This window comes from Dinoponera quadriceps, unplaced genomic scaffold, assembly GCF_001313825.1.
Source record: "Dinoponera quadriceps isolate SergipeBrazil2010 unplaced genomic scaffold, ASM131382v1 scaffold1651, whole genome shotgun sequence".
Lineage (NCBI taxonomy): Eukaryota > Metazoa > Arthropoda > Insecta > Hymenoptera > Formicidae > Dinoponera > Dinoponera quadriceps.
The window spans coordinates 551,943-571,333 of NW_014555795.1; the positions used below are offsets into that span (position 1 = coordinate 551,943).

General features: G+C 42.2%; 1 protein-coding gene across 1 annotated transcript in view; it reads right to left on the reverse strand.

The window, feature by feature from the left end:
- Positions 1–19,391, reverse strand: part of LOC106745414 (membralin-like) — a 99,319-nt gene that overhangs the window by 44,440 nt on the left and 35,488 nt on the right. The window contains exon 3 of the mRNA XM_014620994.1: positions 17,507–17,639. Within this exon, the coding sequence (XP_014476480.1) occupies positions 17,507–17,639 (133 nt within the window). The remainder of the gene's footprint in view (positions 1–17,506; positions 17,640–19,391) is intronic.

Genomic DNA, 19,391 nt, shown 5'->3' on the forward strand with positions numbered 1-19,391 from the left:
CTTTATTTAACTATCTAAATAATAAATATTATTTTTGAGCGAAATTGAGAGAAACATATATACATATCCAATATTACAAATATGAAAATATCATTTATTAATTTTTTTTCCGTATTAATACTTTATTTATACGTCAGTTGAGCTAATAGAGGTGCACATACGTATATAACAGAAAGTAATATATAAACATTTAGATATGTGTTTTTCTACATGCATCGCGAGTATTACTATAAATTACAAATTTGTTATTGCTATATTTTCAAAACAAAACGTTCAATAATTTTGAAATTTTTATATAATATATATCTTTATATTAGTCCTTATTATCACCTTAATTTTTCACGAAAATCCTAAATGTGAGTTTAGAAGAAATAAAAATGGAAGTTAAAAATAGTACACAACCTCAAGGAATACATATGAAAAATGTCATCTTTAGTCGCGAATATCTCAGCTTTCGAATAGTCAATCGTTTTCTAATTGTCAATAGGTAGGTCATATTTAACATGGTTCAAGTTTCAACGAATTCTGAAAAAAGTCATCTCACGCTCCAACTACTTTCATTTGACACGTTCGCTACCAGCGTGACACACGTGTGACGCACCGATCTCCCACGAGAGCGTAACGTCACATACGCGTGGCAGCGGTAATTTTTCTTCCCACGTCCTCATAAACAAAGTTTCACTCGGGTGCATAAAAATAAACGCGTAATAGGTAGTCTGCAGGGACGATTTCCCGCATAGAAACCGCACAGTTGAACGTGTTAATCAATCAGCGTTTCTCACGCTAAGAGTTACTCAGAAATGGACAATCAAGAACGGTCGGAGATTCGGCGCTAAGTGGCGAGGAGGACGCTGAAAAGTGCGCGAGAAGGTGCTCGAGAGGTGCTTCCGCGCTCGCTCACTCAGGTCAAGAGAGAGTACGCCGAAGTTTCGAGAGTGATAAGATTACCGGTGAACTTTGAACGGCCTTGAAGTTGCGCCGCGGGTGAACTCGCCCGATGGCCAACAACCTCTCGTACGAGAAGCGCGATGATGACGCGTTCGATTTTACGCACAAAACAACGCACAGACGACTGGATAAACGGAGACGCGTTGCTCGAGGAACGATTAACCTTCCTCGACGGCGATCAACGCGCGCCGTGGGCCATCAGTAATCTTTAGCGGGTGTTAAAGCGACACAGATTTGTATTTATTCCGCAGGCCGGCGAGCTGCCGGTCGTTCACGGGCCGATCATGCGGCGGGGGTAAGTGGGGGCTGAAGGCGACGCGATACCAAGGCGGGCCGGCGCGCAGATTGCTGTCATCATCGTTCATTCTCATTATCTCTTAATTTTATAAGCTGCGCGGCCGGCATTCCGTGCATACACAACCCGCTGCCACTTGAAGTACGAAATTGCAACCTTTATTTTCTTTCGCCTCTCTATCCCGCGCATCCTTTCCTCCGCTTTGCCGTCTCCGACGTGCCACGCCTCTCTCCATCGTTTTCTCCCGTCAAATCGGTATGACGCGATCATTTCTCTCAGTCTTCATTCTGTAAACCTTCCTAATGTAAGCTTCTTTATTGATAACGAACGAGAGAGGAGGCAAGAAGATACACCGATCGTCCATTATGTTATACACGGAGAAAAACAATTCCGGTGCAACCGAATTTTCCCTTTGCGTGAGGACTGGATTTACCAAGAGTGCTTAAAATTCGGTTGTACGTTGGGACGAAAAATAGTTAAAAAATAAAAAAGTATTTATTTAGTGGATGCTAATAACATATTTACTTAAATTCATATTCTTGTGCTTGAATAGAATAAACGATTGCTTTCATAAAAGCTACGAATTTAAGAAAATTTATATCTTCTCGTTTGAGAAAAATGTTTCCTCAGTACAAAAACGTGTGTATTAATATAAATAAATATGTTAGTATCCACGGAATAAATATTTTTCATCTCTTAGATATTTTTCTCTCAGTGTAGAAGCGGAAAGATTCCTGTTCGGGAGATTTCTGCTCAGGCAATTGCTCACAGCTGTCTCAACCGAATTTTAACGCAGCTGAATATCCACACTAATGTGAAGCTCACTAACTGAAGCTTTTTCGTGCATTTTAGCCCTGAAAGTTAGTAAATAGGAACGTTAGAATCTGCCCATCTGAATCACACATCTGGCCAGAGTGAAAACGGAGCAATTCAGCTTCAATAGTTGACCTCGAGCAGTTGTGCTTGAATTAAGTAGAATCGGATTAAACGTTAACACTGTTTGTTCGAAAGTAAACCGATCTTGAATAAACATAAAGACGAGGACTGTCTTTAATTAATACGAATAGCGGAAAAATTATAAACGATTATATTAACGACGTTAACTCTAGAACGTCACGCTTCAGTGTACCACACCCATGCTATTGCTGAAATGCGCACCGTTTTTACATAGTGAAAGATAGAGAATCGGAATTGGAGGGGAAAAAACTTTTGTTTTTCCTCTATGACTCTCCATGCTACGCAACCAAATCTGCCGTTTAGTAGATGTTTAGTAGATGTAAGAGATGCCATTGAAATCTTACGTGTGCTACACCCGTGTGTGATGTAGGTACTTTTGCACCATATCATTATTTCTTATTTTTCCTGAAAAGTTACATCTTTCATCTTAAAAAAAAAAAACTATTCCTTTTATACAATATGGCTTCGTAAAAGAAACTATATTTTCTTGAAGCAAATAGCGTTTTTCGTGATTAAAAAATTCCCATTCAGACTTTTTCCAAAATTAACTTTCCTTTTAAACGTTAATCTGAATTACAGTGGCACAAACGCGTTCCTGATATTCTAGCGTTTAAATTAAGCACAAATATGTTTAATAAATGTCCATTTTTCGAGGAGTTATTAATAGTTGAAAGTAGTTGAGTGCTGTACAGTGTGGTGAAATTGGGACTCGCAGGAAGTGTGATATTCCAGGATTAATTATTATCCTATTCTACGGTTATTCTAAAGTTAAATATATTAAATATTATAAATATTAAATATTATCTTTAATTTAAACCCGTGTTATTTAATTTAAATCGTCTTTCATTTAAATCGTGTTATCCTCACGACTTCTTCATTGAATTTGACTTTAAGAACCAGAATTCAATGACCCGTCCTGGATACCGCGGATCTTCCGAGGATCTTCCGAGGGAAAGAGAAAGACGCTTACACTAATTAAGTCGAAGAAACGTATTGTGCACGCGAGCGGTCGGCCGATTTATTACGACCTACCGAGCGTTGAACGCGTTTCCGCTCAAGATTGATGTTTCTTCGCTTTGTAATTCCGACGGAAGACTGGAAACGCGTAAGAGCAACACCTACCCGTCCACCATCCCCACCGTCGTCTCCGCCAAATCACCCCATCGGTTAACCCCATCGCCGTATCAAAATACGATTAGCCCGCTTCAACGACGACGAGAGAAGTGTACTCGTCCACCTCACCTTCCCCGAGCATTTCCCTTCGTATTTCGCGCGTTATCGATCAATCTGTTTCGGTAAAAGGAGAAATGCAGGCGGGGGAAGCCTCAAAGAGCCCGACGTTTCGTAATTGGAGCTTTCCCCGCTTTTACCCGAAGTGAAGAGAAATTCTGCAAAAAAGTTCACTTAAGAAAAATGTTCAAATATCAAAGGAGGATCTCGGCGCGTGTGTATCGGTGATGACGACGATGACGACGATGACGACGACGGCACGTCGTTGTGAAAAGCGACGGGGAGTCCTGAGAATGAGATGTTTCCCCCGGATGCTCGTGAGTTATCGACGACCGTCGCAAATTTTAAATCTCGCACGTGGAACTAAATGCGCGGCGCTGCTTGCAAAATGATCGATTCTCCCGCGATTCATATTTCCGCTGAGAAAGGAAGAAGGAAATAGTCCCGGCTAAAAGATACACGGCGGATAAACGAATAAAACATACACGGCGGTGTGTACTTTGTAAATATATTAGTTTGAAGCGCTAACGCCGACGCGTGAATAATCCCCCTTTAGCCTTCCGGAAGACGCATTTTTCTGGATGCGGCTGACAGTCTGTTTAGTATTCCAAACCGCGTGGTCGGGAGTCAAGACGATTAATTATGCCGGTTAATTATCTCACGAGGACTAATTTTCTATCCTCTGTTTGCGATTAATCATGCAGCTTGTCACCGTGGCAAATACCACCCCAACTTTTCGTTTTGCGCGAAATACCGTAAAACACGCGCGCGCGCACACACACACACACACACAGCACTGCCGTTAAACGATATTAATCACGAGTCGCAACACTTCTTTCGTTTGCGTTTTACCAACTCTGCATGCCGCAAACGAGAGAAAAAGAGAGGCGAAGGGGGGGGGGAGCATATTTTTAAAATACACAGATAAAACACATTCCAAACGTATCGCTGACAAATATGCAACAATAAAGGACGAGTTTTTAATTGAAGCGATACGCGCGCCGCACCAGGAAATTAGCGATTGAAATGAAACAGATCCCGAACGCGCCCCGGCGAATTTCCATTTGTCAGCGATCGCGTAAAGTGACGTAATTCCGCGCGAAGATCTCGTTTCGCTGAAAATCCGCGAGACCGCTAGTTGTCGATAATTTCGAGCGAGCCGTTTCGACGATGATGCGACCGGAGAAGGGGGTGGGGGGGGAGGTGAGGGATTAATGCTCCGGTGAGATCCGCTCTCTCGTTTACCGGTCGTCTCCGCTTGCGAATAAGTAAGACGCGAAATCCCATAGTTTCGCAGCCGGTACGTGAAGGGAACCCCCCGCGGAGGACATCTCCCGTGTTTCGGCACCCTGTCGTGAGGACAAAAGCGAAACGACCGCTCATGCGGAGAGGAGGAGGACGGACGGACGAACGAGTGCGCGAGGACGATCCGCGGAAAATGAAGTCAGCTCTCTGTTCCATCAAGCGGCCGTCAGGGAGCCAGCCGCCAGTACCGCTCTCGCCTGGCGCCTGTCTGACGCCCCCTTTCTGCCCCCTCCTCGCCCTTCCCACCCTCTGTCCTCTGTCCGAGATATCCGAGACGAACGGGACACCCTGATTAAAACGCCAACTCCCGGGATATCGAGCTCCGGATTCGAGCTAGTTTTCTCCTCTCTCTCTCTCTCTCTCTCTCTATTTCTCCTCTCCCCTCTTCTCTCTTTCTCTCCCTTAGCACCGTCTTCCTTTCTCACCTCCGCCACGGTGTCCACCTTCGGAAAGTAAATATCGGCAGGGAACGGAGAAACTAATTATAGTTTTCTCAGAACAGCGACGGGTCGCACGGACGTTTCCGCGCAGTCGAATGAAAAAGACGCGGCTTAAGGTTTCACTTGCTATTGAAATCGCGAAAGAGGGTGTACTCGTAAAATAGAGGAGCGGCCTAAGATCGCTCGCGGGATTAAAGGTGGAATATAAAAGGAGCCCGAGACAGAGACCGATTGCGGGCGTTCCGGGAAAATATTTTTCTACGCTCGTCTCGCCTCGTTTTCTTCGAGATACCGCGGGGTACCACGAGTGCGCGCATGCTCCCGTCACGATTGCAGCGGAATTATATCGTTTTATTAAGAGAATTACGTCTTATACATTTTCTCCCGCGAACGAGCGAGCAAACGGCCCGCTCCTCGGCGAAGATTCCGTTGGACGGCGCCGAATTTCCTCGTGACGTTCGAGAAGCGCGACTTCTCTCGTGCAATCGAGGCGGCTGGTCCATGAATTTATTTTCTTAAGAATCTTCTCAAATTTTAACGGCGCATTAATCGAAACACAATCTATACTTCTGTAAAATTGTAGAAAAGTTGGCGATACTGAAGTAATTAAAGCTGAAGCTGAGATAACTAAAATCAAAGTTACCATTGTTTCATGTGTCGCAGATAAAACAGCGGCTTCTCACGTTTTTAATTCCAGTGATCGAGCTGCTCTTATGGTTTTAATAAAAAAACAAAGAGACGATAAAAGAGACTTGTAAGAATGTTATTAAAGAATTACAAGATGGTTATCTAGTTTTCCAGAAATTGATATGTAAAGTACACAATTTTTAATCATCATTGAAGTATGTAAAAAAATAACTTGTAAAGATTCGTCAAAATATTGTACACATTATATTTCCCTTTGTGCCTCTTAGTTTAGGCATCCTTCTAGAGACAGAATTACCGCATATAATTTAAATAAGACGGAAAAGAAAAAGATCAGAGCAGAAAACATAAATTCACGGTACAGCTATAAAATTGCGTGCATAGTGGAATTTCGAAAGGTAGTCGGTGATCAAAATCCACGTAGTTAGAGAACTGGTCTTCCAACATTACGTAAGTTTGATTCTCTCTCTACACTGTCAGGACTCTGTATAATAAATTACGTTTGTAAACATTTAACACAGACTGATCGAGTGTCTTCGTGTTCGATCGACCATCCTAACGGTATTATCACGGACCGACCACCTTAATTACACGCGACAGACCGGAAGAACGTCGCCCGTCCCTTGTGCGTTCGCGCGAGCGAGCGAACTTGTTCAATTGATCTCGCGTAACGAACGCAATAAATAAACGTTCAACCAAGAGCGTGCTGTTTTTGAATCGATTTACCACACAGTGGATATACATATAAATATGTGTGTGTGTGTGTGTGTGAAATATAATTTTGCGATGCGCAGGATTTTCCAAGCGCGAGCAATTCGAGATCATCGGCCCCGCCTAACACGGTAGACCGACGCGCGCGATGTAGCATGGCCTCGCTGTTATATAGGTGTGCGTTATGTTTGCACTGTAATTTTCCACCCAACTCGTCGGCGCTCCCGGTCGACGGCGGAGCCACCCGACCATCCACCCTTCGCTCATAACGCTGAAATAACACCCCACGCAGCCGGCGCGCCACTCGTGGTATGTGTTTATGAGTGCCTACATCCGAACGCGCGCGGAACGCGTGTGTATACCGCGGCTCGTGTGTTATTTATATAATTGCTCAATAGCCTCAATTACGGTCCTTATTCAATCATAATCATCCTGCGGTGTTATTTGCGGACAAGCCCAGCTGATTGTAAACACTCGACTAGCTCCGCGGGCGTCCCGCTCGCCCGCCTCGCTCACCCGCTCTCGCGCTTCCCGACGGTCATCGTCGCTGACGATCAGGCGCGAGCAGCCGCCTTCGGCAAGAATTACCTCTTCATCATGTCGCTCTCATCGGCGCGTGGGGCCATCGGAACAAACGCTCATCGAGCGCGAATCGACCGTATCGCGTCGCAACCCCCCGCTGAATTCAACCGCAGTTTGAAACGCGATCGTCACCGGCGGTTGTCGCGCGCGATCCGCGGATTCCCCATCCTTTCATCGGCCGAATCATCGTCCGTCGCTTCAGGGTTGAAAGGACGAACGAATCTATGCGCTCCCCCTCTCCCTCGTTTCTCGAAGAGCATCGTTCGCCGCTCCGCCTTCCTTCCGCACGTGTCGTCGACACGTCAACGAGGCGGAATGCGAGAGGCGGCGAGCGATATTCTCCCCCTCAGCGGGGGTGGAACCGAACGTGCGTTATCTAGGAGCCCGGGCGCCACGGGTTACGGATCTAAAGTAAAGTGCACGTCCCTCTAGGCCATCACCACCCCTCGCGTCTGTCCTGCGCGAGTATCGCGAAACGGCCCTCCCTTTTCTCTATCTCTGACCGCACTGTCGCCATCTCCGTAAAGTGGACACATCCTAATTCCATCAAGAGGGTGAAATAATCGCGAGTGTCGAGCAGCAGCGCGCGAGAGCGACGCCACAACCGTCGTCGGATACCTGCAGGAAGAGAGAGAGAGAGAGAGAGAGAGACGCGAAATGCGCCTGGCACGGTCAGAGCTAATCGAGCTAACTTCCCTTAAGACGGATATTCCGTAGCGCCAACGTTTTACACTTCGTTTTACACGAGCGAACGGTGACGGGAAGTGCATATGCAGCTGCTTTAACTCGATCATCGGGGAAGCTGAATTCGCGCTTGCAAATGCAGCAGTCAAACCTGACGATCAATGCTATAATTGTTTTTTGTTCGGGTGAGACAATAAAAATAGCTTCAATGCTGCTCGCATTTTGGTCGTTATCTTCTCAATGACATATCTTTTATCTACAGTTATAACATTGCGAAGGTTCAACAAAGTTATTATTATTGTCGTCGTCGCGACGTGAAACAATCAACGATCGGATTTTTACAACTTTCTTTAATTATATTCATGAAGCAAGTGTACCGTATTAAATTAATCATTAAATTTACGTCATACGATAATTTTTTCGTCGGCACCAGCGACAAATTTATTCCAAAACCTTTACGTATCGGCCGGCGAAGTTGCTGTCAAATTTACGCTCGCTTTATTCACCCGGCTTCGATTTCTCGCATCTGTCGCGGCTGCTACATTACGATCGCGTAACGACTATTTACGACGACGCTACATTCACCGCCGAATCTCGTAACTGGATTTTGTTAATCACGAGCGCAACGAAAACAGTGGTTTCTGCGCAAAAACAAATGAAAAGGAGGGACGGCTGAGAGGCTCGTTTTGACGAAAGATAATAGGGGGGAAAAACCGGGCGGGAGAGCGAGCGAACCGCCGGCGAGGAGCTCTGCTTGAGTTAAATTAAAAATACATTCTTTTCGAACGAGCACCTAAGACCGTCCCTAGACGTCACTTATAAATTCCTGGCTGTCGCATGCGGCCATGCATTCGGAGGAAATTACATCTCAATGAATCCCGCGCTCCATTATCGCCTATGGACCGTTCCGGCCGCAAAAACCTCACCTCGGGCAGACGTCTCTTTATTACGCGTCTCTCACGTCCGATTATATTTCTTTTTTCTCGCGAGTAACTGCCGCCGTTGTCGATAGACACACGGGGAGAAACAATTCCGGGCGACAGCGAATTTCCTCTTTGCTGTCGCAGCGAATAAATAAATACAGGGCGTTCCTTAAATACCGTACATTTTGGGAGTTGACTTTTCACATCTTTTTATGAAGAGAAATGAACACACGTTCGCACGAATTTCTCTCTATAAAATGACCTCCAAGGTCAACTCCTAAAATACCGCACGGTGCTCGAGAATCACCCTGTATATTCGTTGATTCGCCACGACGAAATTTGCCGCTCCTCGAAATGATTTTTCTCCGTACACAGATAACTCCTTCCGCGGTGGTCAACAAGTCGCGATAGCGAAATTTTATCGAAGCGTCGCGATAAAGTCGCAATAACAAGTGACGACTGTGAAAACCGTTAAGCCGAGTGTAAATCACTTTGCACGACGGTGATGTTGCTACAGTGCCGGTGATAATAACTTTACATGCATATCGCTGCTACTATTGTTTGAGTTGAAACTAGAAGAAGATATACAGCCGAATCACCGAAATGATTAACTTCGGTGAGATTTCTCTCGCTCACCGCGCGCAATCTTCGCGAAAGCGAGCGTCGACGTTGCGGCTAACTTGAGGAAGACGACGATCGATGCGCGATTATCCAGCACGCTCGACGAGGCGTTTCAACAAAGCACTTTTCTAATTGTTTTCGAGGATGCGCGCGTACAGGGTGTGGACAGCGCGAGCCTCTTAAATCGTCGAACAAATGGATGAGACCTCTTACCACGTTGGTTTGAGGTTTCAACGGTGGTCGTATGAAACTAATTGCGCGATTGCGAACTTGGAAGCTGAAGTAATTAAAATCAAAGTTAACACTATTTACACAGATACGAATATATCGCAGATATAAAAGCGGCTTGCGATGTGACATTTTTAATTATAGCGATCAGATTACTCTTATAGTTTTAATAGAAAAATAAGAAGAGTATAAAAGAGACCTGTAGAAATATATTTTTTTTTTATTACAAAGTCATTGATTGTTTAATTTTTCAGAATTAGATATGTGAAGTGCAAATTTTTAATAACGATTGAGATATATAAATGCTAACTTTCGAAGATTTGGCAATGTTGTACGCGCTATATTTTCTTTTGTGCACCTTGATTAGGTATCTTTTTATAGACGGAATAATTAAATTTTTTTTTATTACAAGAATATTGCAACTGAGTCAGAATTCATCTAATAACCTATCTATAATATAATACTACGTGTTTATTGGGGTATAATTCATCGGTTATTCTCTATGTGGTTATTCTCTAACTACAAGAACACTTTCTTGACTAAATCAATAGTTGACTAAATCAAGAGGTTTCGTTCTCTTGAGTCTAGAATAGTTAAATAACACTAAAGATTTATAATCAATACGTAAAAATGCAAAAAAATACAAAAAATATAGAAAAATCCGCCATCATGATTATTTCTCTAATAACGTAAACATATTCATGTACATCCATCGGGAAGTACTTATGATATATTCACAAACATAAGCAGTATGAACAAGAACAGTCCCGGCAAAATTATCACACGTCAAAGTGCGAAAAACGATTATTTTTTCATAAATTTTTGAACATTATATAAATTTGATTCATATTCCCTTACTATATAGTGTCAAAGTTACCTATCGTGTTTGTAAACTTTAGCACAGATTTGTTGGGCTTCGTGCTGTATCAACCGTTACTTTCCTAACAATATTGTCACATATCAACTACCTTAAGAATAGTTTGTATTTACTTAGATGGCCTACAAACTAATAAAGACTTATTTTGATGATATCGCCACTTATTAACTTCTTCCTCGAATGTTTAATTCTACACAACAATTTAATTTTAATGCTCGAACAATCTATCTTGATGCCGAAGCAGCGAAAACTGTTGGATTGTTCAAGGCATTGTCATGATTAAAGTTCCTACTATAAATTATATTGTTAAAATTGGAGTAAAACATATTTTGCTGTTTCAGCTCTTATCGTGTTGTAGAAAATTAAAGGTTTAATATGGGACGAAAATTTCGGCTCGGAGTGACGCTCAAATGCTGCCGGATGAACGCGCGACACACGAGTGTTCTCGCGATGAATGAACGGGGAGTTCGTCGAGCTACGATTAAATTACGACGTCGTTTCCTGTATCGCGCTGTAGCGCCGGATAAAACACGCCGTGTGGGAGCGCGCATATATCGAGGAGATATCAGCCGGGGCAATCGTTGAACTTTCTCGGTGCCCCTAGCAATGTCTATCCGTTGTATCGCGTATATGATTCTCCTCGCCGCACGCTATTCCGATTGTACTTCGGGAGTTCTTATTTTAACCCCGTGTCGACGGCATGATCGAAATCGCGCAAGCACGACTTACGTATCGTCAGATCGTCCGACTCGAAATTTCCGGCCCTATGTTGAACCTTGATTCTACAACATAGTAGGAGTTAAGATAGCAAAAGATCCAACCTTAATTCTAATAATATAATTTACTCCACCGATTATATGTTGTAATCGATTTAAAGGCACGCTTTTAAATTCTCAGCATTCAACGGCGGGAGATAGAAAATACCCGAGGATTAACGGAAAAAAAATTTATCATTTCTATAAATATAAGAGAGAGAGAGAGAGTGTGTGTGTGTGAGGGATAAACGAGAAAGAGGGGAAGAATCACCAATACCTGAGTCGAAATTTTGACTCCATGTTAAACTTCTAATTCTGCAACATGTAAGCCAAGATAAATAGACTCAATTCTAACGATATGATTTACTCCTACTTTAATCACGACGATGTCTTCAATTTCCTTTTTCGCTATTTTCAGCGTCGAAATACGCTTTAAATATTCACACGAATTTATAAACGAATTAGTATCGTACTTATATTCGAGGTAACATTAAAATGTGTGAAATCTGTGGAATTAAAGGTTCAAGAAAGAAATTAACAAGTGTAGTATCGTCGAAGTAGATTTCAGCTAATCTACAGGTCATCTAAGTAGACGCGAACTGTCCCGAAAAGCACAAAAATAACATCAAAACGCCGACTCGAGCACGTATCCCGAGACTGAATGAGAAATATAATCACAATAAGGAATAGTAATTGCCCGATACAATTAAAGTGCGAAAAATCCAACGAGCTGCGATCGTCGAGATCGTCGAGATGTAATCCGCCGATAATCGAGATAATTAATTCGGAGGGGGAAGCGCGAATTGACGAAAATAGTCGCCGTGTCGAACGCACGTTTCCCTTCTCCTGCTACTCCTCCTCCTCGGTTGTCCGCGTGAAGGTTTTGGTTTACGGGTGACGGTGGCGGAATCGTAACAGGAGCTAAATACGAGAGTATCGGATAAACCGCGTGTAAACGGAAGTCGGATTTCTAATTAAAACCGGATGACCCGTGAAAATAGTCGACGGATAGTGTTCACAGGCGCCGCTCGGTGCACCGAGCGTAACCCGCACCTAATCCGAGAACCGCGTTTAACGCAAAATGCCCCATATACCGAAATTCCAATATGCAATTACGCGACGACGTTCGAGACACGCGGACGCAGAGAGATTAGTCGACTGCGAGGGCGAAGCTGTGAGAAAAGCTTCAGATCGACGACACTGACATGATATCGTGTCATATCGTGAAACACAGCAGTTTTTCTTGGCGAGACGAGCTCTCGAAAAGCAGCGATGTCTCATCGGTGTTTCGGCTGTGAGTTTTGAATCTAATATAATCTCGTTCGAGTAAAGACAATGGCGCACAGAAAAACGCACAAGCGATAAGATTTAACATTTTGACGACCGCTCGACGTGGTGTGTTCACGGAAAAATGTTCGTCCATCGCCTATTGTAGATCTGCGCGCTAAAAAGAACAAAATATCTGAAAAATATCTATTCACTGGGTAAATACACTAACATATTTACTTAAATCTCTCCCCATTTTTTTTTATTTAAATAGAATAAACAATTATTTCCGTAAATAGATTAATTAATTATATATAGATACATTATTAGTACTCTTCGAACTAATATTTTTTTCTTTGCGCAGAATTTGCTTAAACTACGGTTAAAAATGAAAAATCTCCCTGTCACGTTGTGAAGAAATATTTGTCGATAATAACACAGTCGACAATTCAATACTATGGAATTTATATAAAAACAGATTTACGAATTTGTACACAAGGAGGATTATTTCGGTAAAAATTTATCTGTCCTTTGTATACGTTATTACATTGAAATTTATACACTAATATATTAATATTTTCTCGTGAATAAAATAAATAAAATTTTATCTCTTTACGATCTAAGCGAGCAGTCAAATTTTATCGACGGCATACGAAAATTCCTCGCCGACGAGTGCGGTGGTCGAAGTGTTGAATAGTGGATTAAGTTCTTCCATGTGCCCAAAAAGATAACGAATCGAGATTTCAACCGAGTTCCAACATGAAATTCGACGAAACGCGATAGCAAAGATTTCATTCTCGCGTCTATCCGGCTGTCCGTCGGATCGCGAATCGACAACCTGTTTTCTACTCCTCGAAAACCTCTTCGGCGGAAGGCGCAAAAGGGTGCCTATAACGTCACGATCCGTTCCGTTGCGCGAGAGGATGTCACGCGTTTCGCGAAACAATTCGATTTGTCTTGCAGACACGCGGCGCGCCCGATAACGATCTCGATTACTCCTACCCGGGGCGCTGCCTCGCTCATGCGATTAGAATTGATCCTAATTACGCCTCAGTGTAAATCCCGTATTAGAAGACTGCGATACGGTAGGACGCGCGACGTGTACTTCGGCTGTTCGGAGAACTCGAACACCATTACCGGCGTCAGATCTATTTAATTGTTGCTAATGCCAGTTCTAATGATCCGTTTCCAATCTCCAATCCGACTGCAAACCCGACCGGATGGCGCCGTCGCCGATCCTCGCCCGGCTCGATATAAATCAGAGACATACCGGGCGTAAATTTCTCCTTTCGCCAAGTAGAGTCTCGCGAAGCGTTAAAGATTCACCGGCGAGAAAGGCACGGGAAAAACAAGAACGTGAACCAAGAGAAAATCTCAGCCCTTACGTTAAACCTTTAATTCTACAACGTAGTACGAGCTAAGATAACAAAATAGATTTAATTCTAATGGTTTAATTTACTCTCACATCGACCATGATGATGTTCAAAATTCCCGTTTTCGTTGTTTTTACAGTCAAAACAGCTCGTTTCGAATGCCCGTGCGAATTTGATAATTGAAATATCGAGAGCATTTGTAGCTTCAAGATAACATTAAAATTAAATCTGTACACAGAGAAAAGAATTAATACCAAAATTCAAGACTCAAATTCTTATATATCAGCGCAAACATATAATTTTATGTAAAAATAAAACTTACTCTTATATGAAGAAATTCTATATACTCCCGCTAAAAATAGATTTATATTATTCAAGAATACTTTTCATGAATTGGGAGAGAAAAATTTTGAATAGAAAGAACGATGTTTTCAAGCAAAGAATTGTATTAGTTTGAATATATCGTTCTTCCTACCTCATACTTTTCCTCTTCATTCATAAAAATTATTTTTGAACCTTTAGTTCCACAGATTTAATTTTAATGCTGCTTTGGATAATCTATTTTGACGCTAAAACAATGAAAAGGGCAATTTAAAACATCATATCAGGGCCAAAGTAGGATTAAATTATATTATTAGAATTGAAATAAAACTTATCTTCTCTTATTATGTTGTAAAATCAAAGATTTAAAGGCCAACATTTCGACTCGGATACTCACGTAAATATAATCGAGAAATTATCGAAAAATATCAATAGCATTTGTAACTTCTCAACAGCATTCAAATTAAATCTGTAGAATGAAAAGTTTCAGGAAGAAGACAACAAATGTATTATCGTCAAAGTAGGTGTTTGCTAGTCTCACAGGCCATCTAAGTAGGCGCAAGATATCGTTAAGAACGCCAAAAGCGATCAAAATATTTCAAAGTTGTATCCGAGACAAGATGAGCCCCACTCTCTAAAAACCAAGAGTATCTGACTTTCACGCGAATCTACGCGAATCTTTTTACGCGTTTCCTTCGCACGTCGAGTTACAAAGAATCGGCACGTTTGCGTTAACGCGTCTCGCACCTCGAATCTTTCCGAAACGGTTCCATTTAAGGCTCAGGATAGCTCGTAAAGGAGCGGAGCGATAATAACGTAATCCGCGTTTGCTTCGGCGCGCCGACACCGTCTCGGCCGTCTCTACATCCCACGTGGAATCAACTGGACCGGTCGTCGCGAGTCCGTCGTCGGCGATAGCTTTGTTTAATCGTCACCTAATGGCTCTAATGTCCCGTTTTAACCCTTCGTTCGTCCAAGGGGGAGTTGCGGCATAGCCTTTACCGGAGATCTAAGCTTGCATCGAGCGTAAAGCCCGATCTCTACGGCGAAGTTCTTGGCTCAGCCTCGCTTTGACGTCTGTGTAGGATCAACTCGATTGTTGAGTCAGCGAATTGCCGTTCAATGTTTGCGGAATGTACATCGATCGTCGTGCGTTTATAGCCGCGGATCACGGTGGCGCCCACTCCCCCCTCCCCTGATATATATATAAAAGACGCTGAAATCCGATTGATCGAGCTCGACGTTAATCGCAACGCGAGAATACGTTGGTGGTAGCAGGTGCAAGCCGAATGCACACGTCGTTGTGTATTCGGCGGATTATTAATATAAACGTCATTAATTAGAGGCCGTTTAAGAGGTGCTCGAAGGATCAAGCAAAGGGCTACCGGAACCAATGAAGAGATTACAATCACGGGTACTTTCATAGAGCTACTGAGCGTCACGAGACTGCCGTCGCACATGCGAAATAATAAAGAATGCACATCCGGAACGACCCGATTCGGAATTTTGATGCCACTTTAACGCTCTTAAGGGTATTTTGTATTTACTTAGGTAGTTTGGGGATTAATAAAAATTGGTTTTGACAATACTGGCACTTGTTAACTTCTCTCTTGAACCTTTAACACGATTTTATTTTAATACTACCTGAAACAACATACTTTGACACTAAAAGAACGAAAATGGAAGTTTAAGACACCGTTATCGGGGTTAAAGCAGGGGAAAATTATATTACTAGAATTAAAATTGAATCTATTTTGCTATCTTAGTTCTTACTGTGTTGTAGAATTAAAGGTTTAAAATAGACGGTTCATAAATTTATCTCCTTAGAAATCTTTTCAAATTTTAACAGCATATTAATTGTAACGCGATTTATACACGCGTAAAATTAGAAAAAGATCGACCCTACTAAAACTGCGATAATTAAAATTAGCACACTATTTATATGTATCACAAATATCACGGCTTCCGATATCACGTTTTAAAATTTAGTTTTAATGGAAAACGAGAAAACGATAAAAGGAACCTGTAGAAATATTATCAAGAAATTATAAAATCGTCGATCATTTAATTTTTCAGAAATTGATATATAAAGTACACAATTTCTTATAGCGGTTGAAGTATATGATAAGTAACGTGTAAAAATTTGGCAATATTGTATGCGCTATATTTTTTCCTTGTGCCTCTTGGTTAAATATTTTTCGAAAAATAGAATGATTGGTTAAGTATTTTTCGAAAGATAGAATGACCTTAAAGATCTCATAATTAATACAAAAATGCGAAAAGTACGGAAAAATCCGACGTCATTTCTCTAGTAATGTACATTCGTATGTGCGTTCATCGGTACATATCATATGTTCACAAATATGTGTCTAACACGATCAGTTCCAGCCAAAAGTATTACGCATCAAAGCGCGAAAAACAATTATTTATTTATTTCATCATGAGTTTTTGAATATTATATAAATTTTATCGATATCCTCTTGCTACGGTGTCAAAGCTATATATTATAAATCATGATTATAATCATTTAGCACAAATTTGTTTAGCTTCGTATTATATTAACTAATTACCTTTCTAACAGTATTATTACGGGCCAGCCACTTTAATATAGCGCCAGAATTTTGATTCAGGGAACGCCGCGTCTCGTAGCTTTGTGTTTCGCTTCTGTCGTGCGAAATGCGCACGCCTTTTTTAGAAGGGCAATTTGCGACGGGAAAAAGTCAAACATCCGCAAGATTGATAAATTTATCGAATTTTCGCAACACGAGTAACATGGATATGGACGTGTCTCGACATATTTTTTCGGTATCTCGGCATATTTTTCTTATATTTCAACATCTTGACGTATCTTGACATATCTTGTTGATTTCAGAATAACTCGCGCTTCTCGAATCAGGCGATCGTCTCTTGCCTCAAGTATTTCATTTAAAGTAATAAAATGTGTTCAGCTTGATTTTTTAGCTGATCTATTTCAAAAGTGAGCTATAGTCACGAACACGATAAATTTGCAATTCTCCGAATCATATTGGCGATACGGATCGCCGTTCACAGCGGTTGCAGCCGAGGCTGCCGGATTAAAGCGTGGAAGCAGGTCTCTGCCGGCGCATCCGACACGCGAGGCTCTCGCTGCTTAGTGCAGCTTAATCCTTTTTAATTAAATGTTCTTTCGATCATCCTCTTTGCTACCGGAAACACACCCCCTTGAATGCTTTCGCAAATAAACCCGCCATTGTTCGCGACAAGCGGTGGGCACGATCTCGCGTACACGAGAGCCGGGCCGTCGAGAACGAAGAGGACATCCGGTGTTATGAATTTTCCTCGAAAGTTAATCGTGCTCTCACATACCTTAGCCAGTGCCGCTTCGTGAGAGGCGTATGACAGCAAATGGCGTCGTATTGATCGGCCACCCACACTATCAGGATTATGTAAAACGCAGTGGTCGTGTCGTTGAAGAACTCGGACATGAGCGCCTCCATTCCTGAAAAAGAAAGGCGGAAGGCGTCCGATGAGTCGCAATCGATCGATCCGGAGTTCTCCGTAATCTTCCGTAATCATTCATCGAAACCGCGGCCGCTTCTGCCGCGCGCTTTCGAACCGCGCGGAACGTTTGAAACTCGTCGAATAATACAATACGGCGAATTTCAAAACGTCGGTAAGATAATCGACACCCGCACAGGTAATCGAAAACTATCGAACGGTGAGCGTGTGTCCTACTAATGAAATAGTTTTCGCGCAATTAAAACTTCGAAAGAGAATGTGAGGTGGAGCGGCGCGCAAAATCCGTTCTGTGTGAATTCAACACCGACACACGACCGCTTATATCGTTAAAACGATCGCACCGGCCGTTTTTATCGCGTCGCGGACTTTGATTCTCACCTGCCGAATCAAACATTAGCGCGAATGGAGACATATCCAATAGCGCAATGAGATCACAAATGAAACAGGAAGACGGAATTTTACGCGTGTCTCATGTGTCAAACGTGCGTAATATTCTTCCCGCTTCTTTCAATTGAAATTCGTCGAACGCAATTAACTCGGTTCGTCCCGTAATCCAAAAGTACGATTCTCTCCTCCCTCCCTCCACCCTTCCTTCCCAAGACACGACAACGAGAACGAAGAATAACGAATTATTCTCTCTCTCTCTCTCTAAGTATATTTGCTAGCGTGTTTCCTAATGAATTGTAACGATACGAATACCCATGGGAGGCCGTGCGGAAATAACAAAAGTATTCCAGGGTGCGCCTTGGCCAGGTCACGAATGTGCGAAACGACCGAGTTAAAGTACGTTGGCTCGAGGCTTGATTAACGACGCTGAAAGTTCTCTCTCTTCTCTCACGAAATTAATATCAAACGTGTCTTCGGTATCATTTAGCGAAATTTCGACTCTCGTTGAGATCCAGCGATCGCGATCGGACGTCGAGCTGAAGCTTCTCTCGGCAAAAAAGAGCACACACCAACGTAATTTAACACGTTCACTACTAAATCGATCGCCGTCACCCACATGTGACGCACCGGTCTCTCAAGAGATATATAATCCTCCCGTGCTTATACAAACAAACTAGGTCCGTCTTACATAATTATATTAAAAAAAAAAAATACAGCCCGAGTGAAAATGTTGGACCTATATTAAATGTTAGTCTCTACAACAAAGTGGAATTAAAACAGCAACGTAGATTCAATTCTAATGATATAATTTATTCATATTGTAACAATGATTACGTCTTAAATTTCCATTTCATTATTTCCAGCGTCGAAATAAATTATTCTGAATACTTATTTAATAGCATAGTAACTCGATTCAATAGTAGACACATCGAGAGTATTTAGTATTTATTTAAGTAGGCGTAAAGTATCCTTAAAGTAGTTGGTTTGTAACAATATTGTAAGAAAGGTTTACCGTTAGAAATGATTAATGCAAGACAAAGAAGCTCGACAAATTTGTGCTGAATGTTTATAAACGCGATTCATGATACATCATTTTGACACTATAAGAAGAGAATACCGATCACTAACATAATGCTTAGAAACTCGTGAAGAAATCATCGTTTTTCGCGCTTGACGTATGATATCTTTAGCTGGGACCGCCCATGTTAAACATATGTTCGTGAATATATCGTATCCCCCTTCCCCCCATCACCTTTCTCCCCGCGATGGGCGCACTCGAAAGTTGCTAAACGCTGCTAAAGAGACCCGATATAGAACCGTCATCAAACTATACTTTATCAATTTC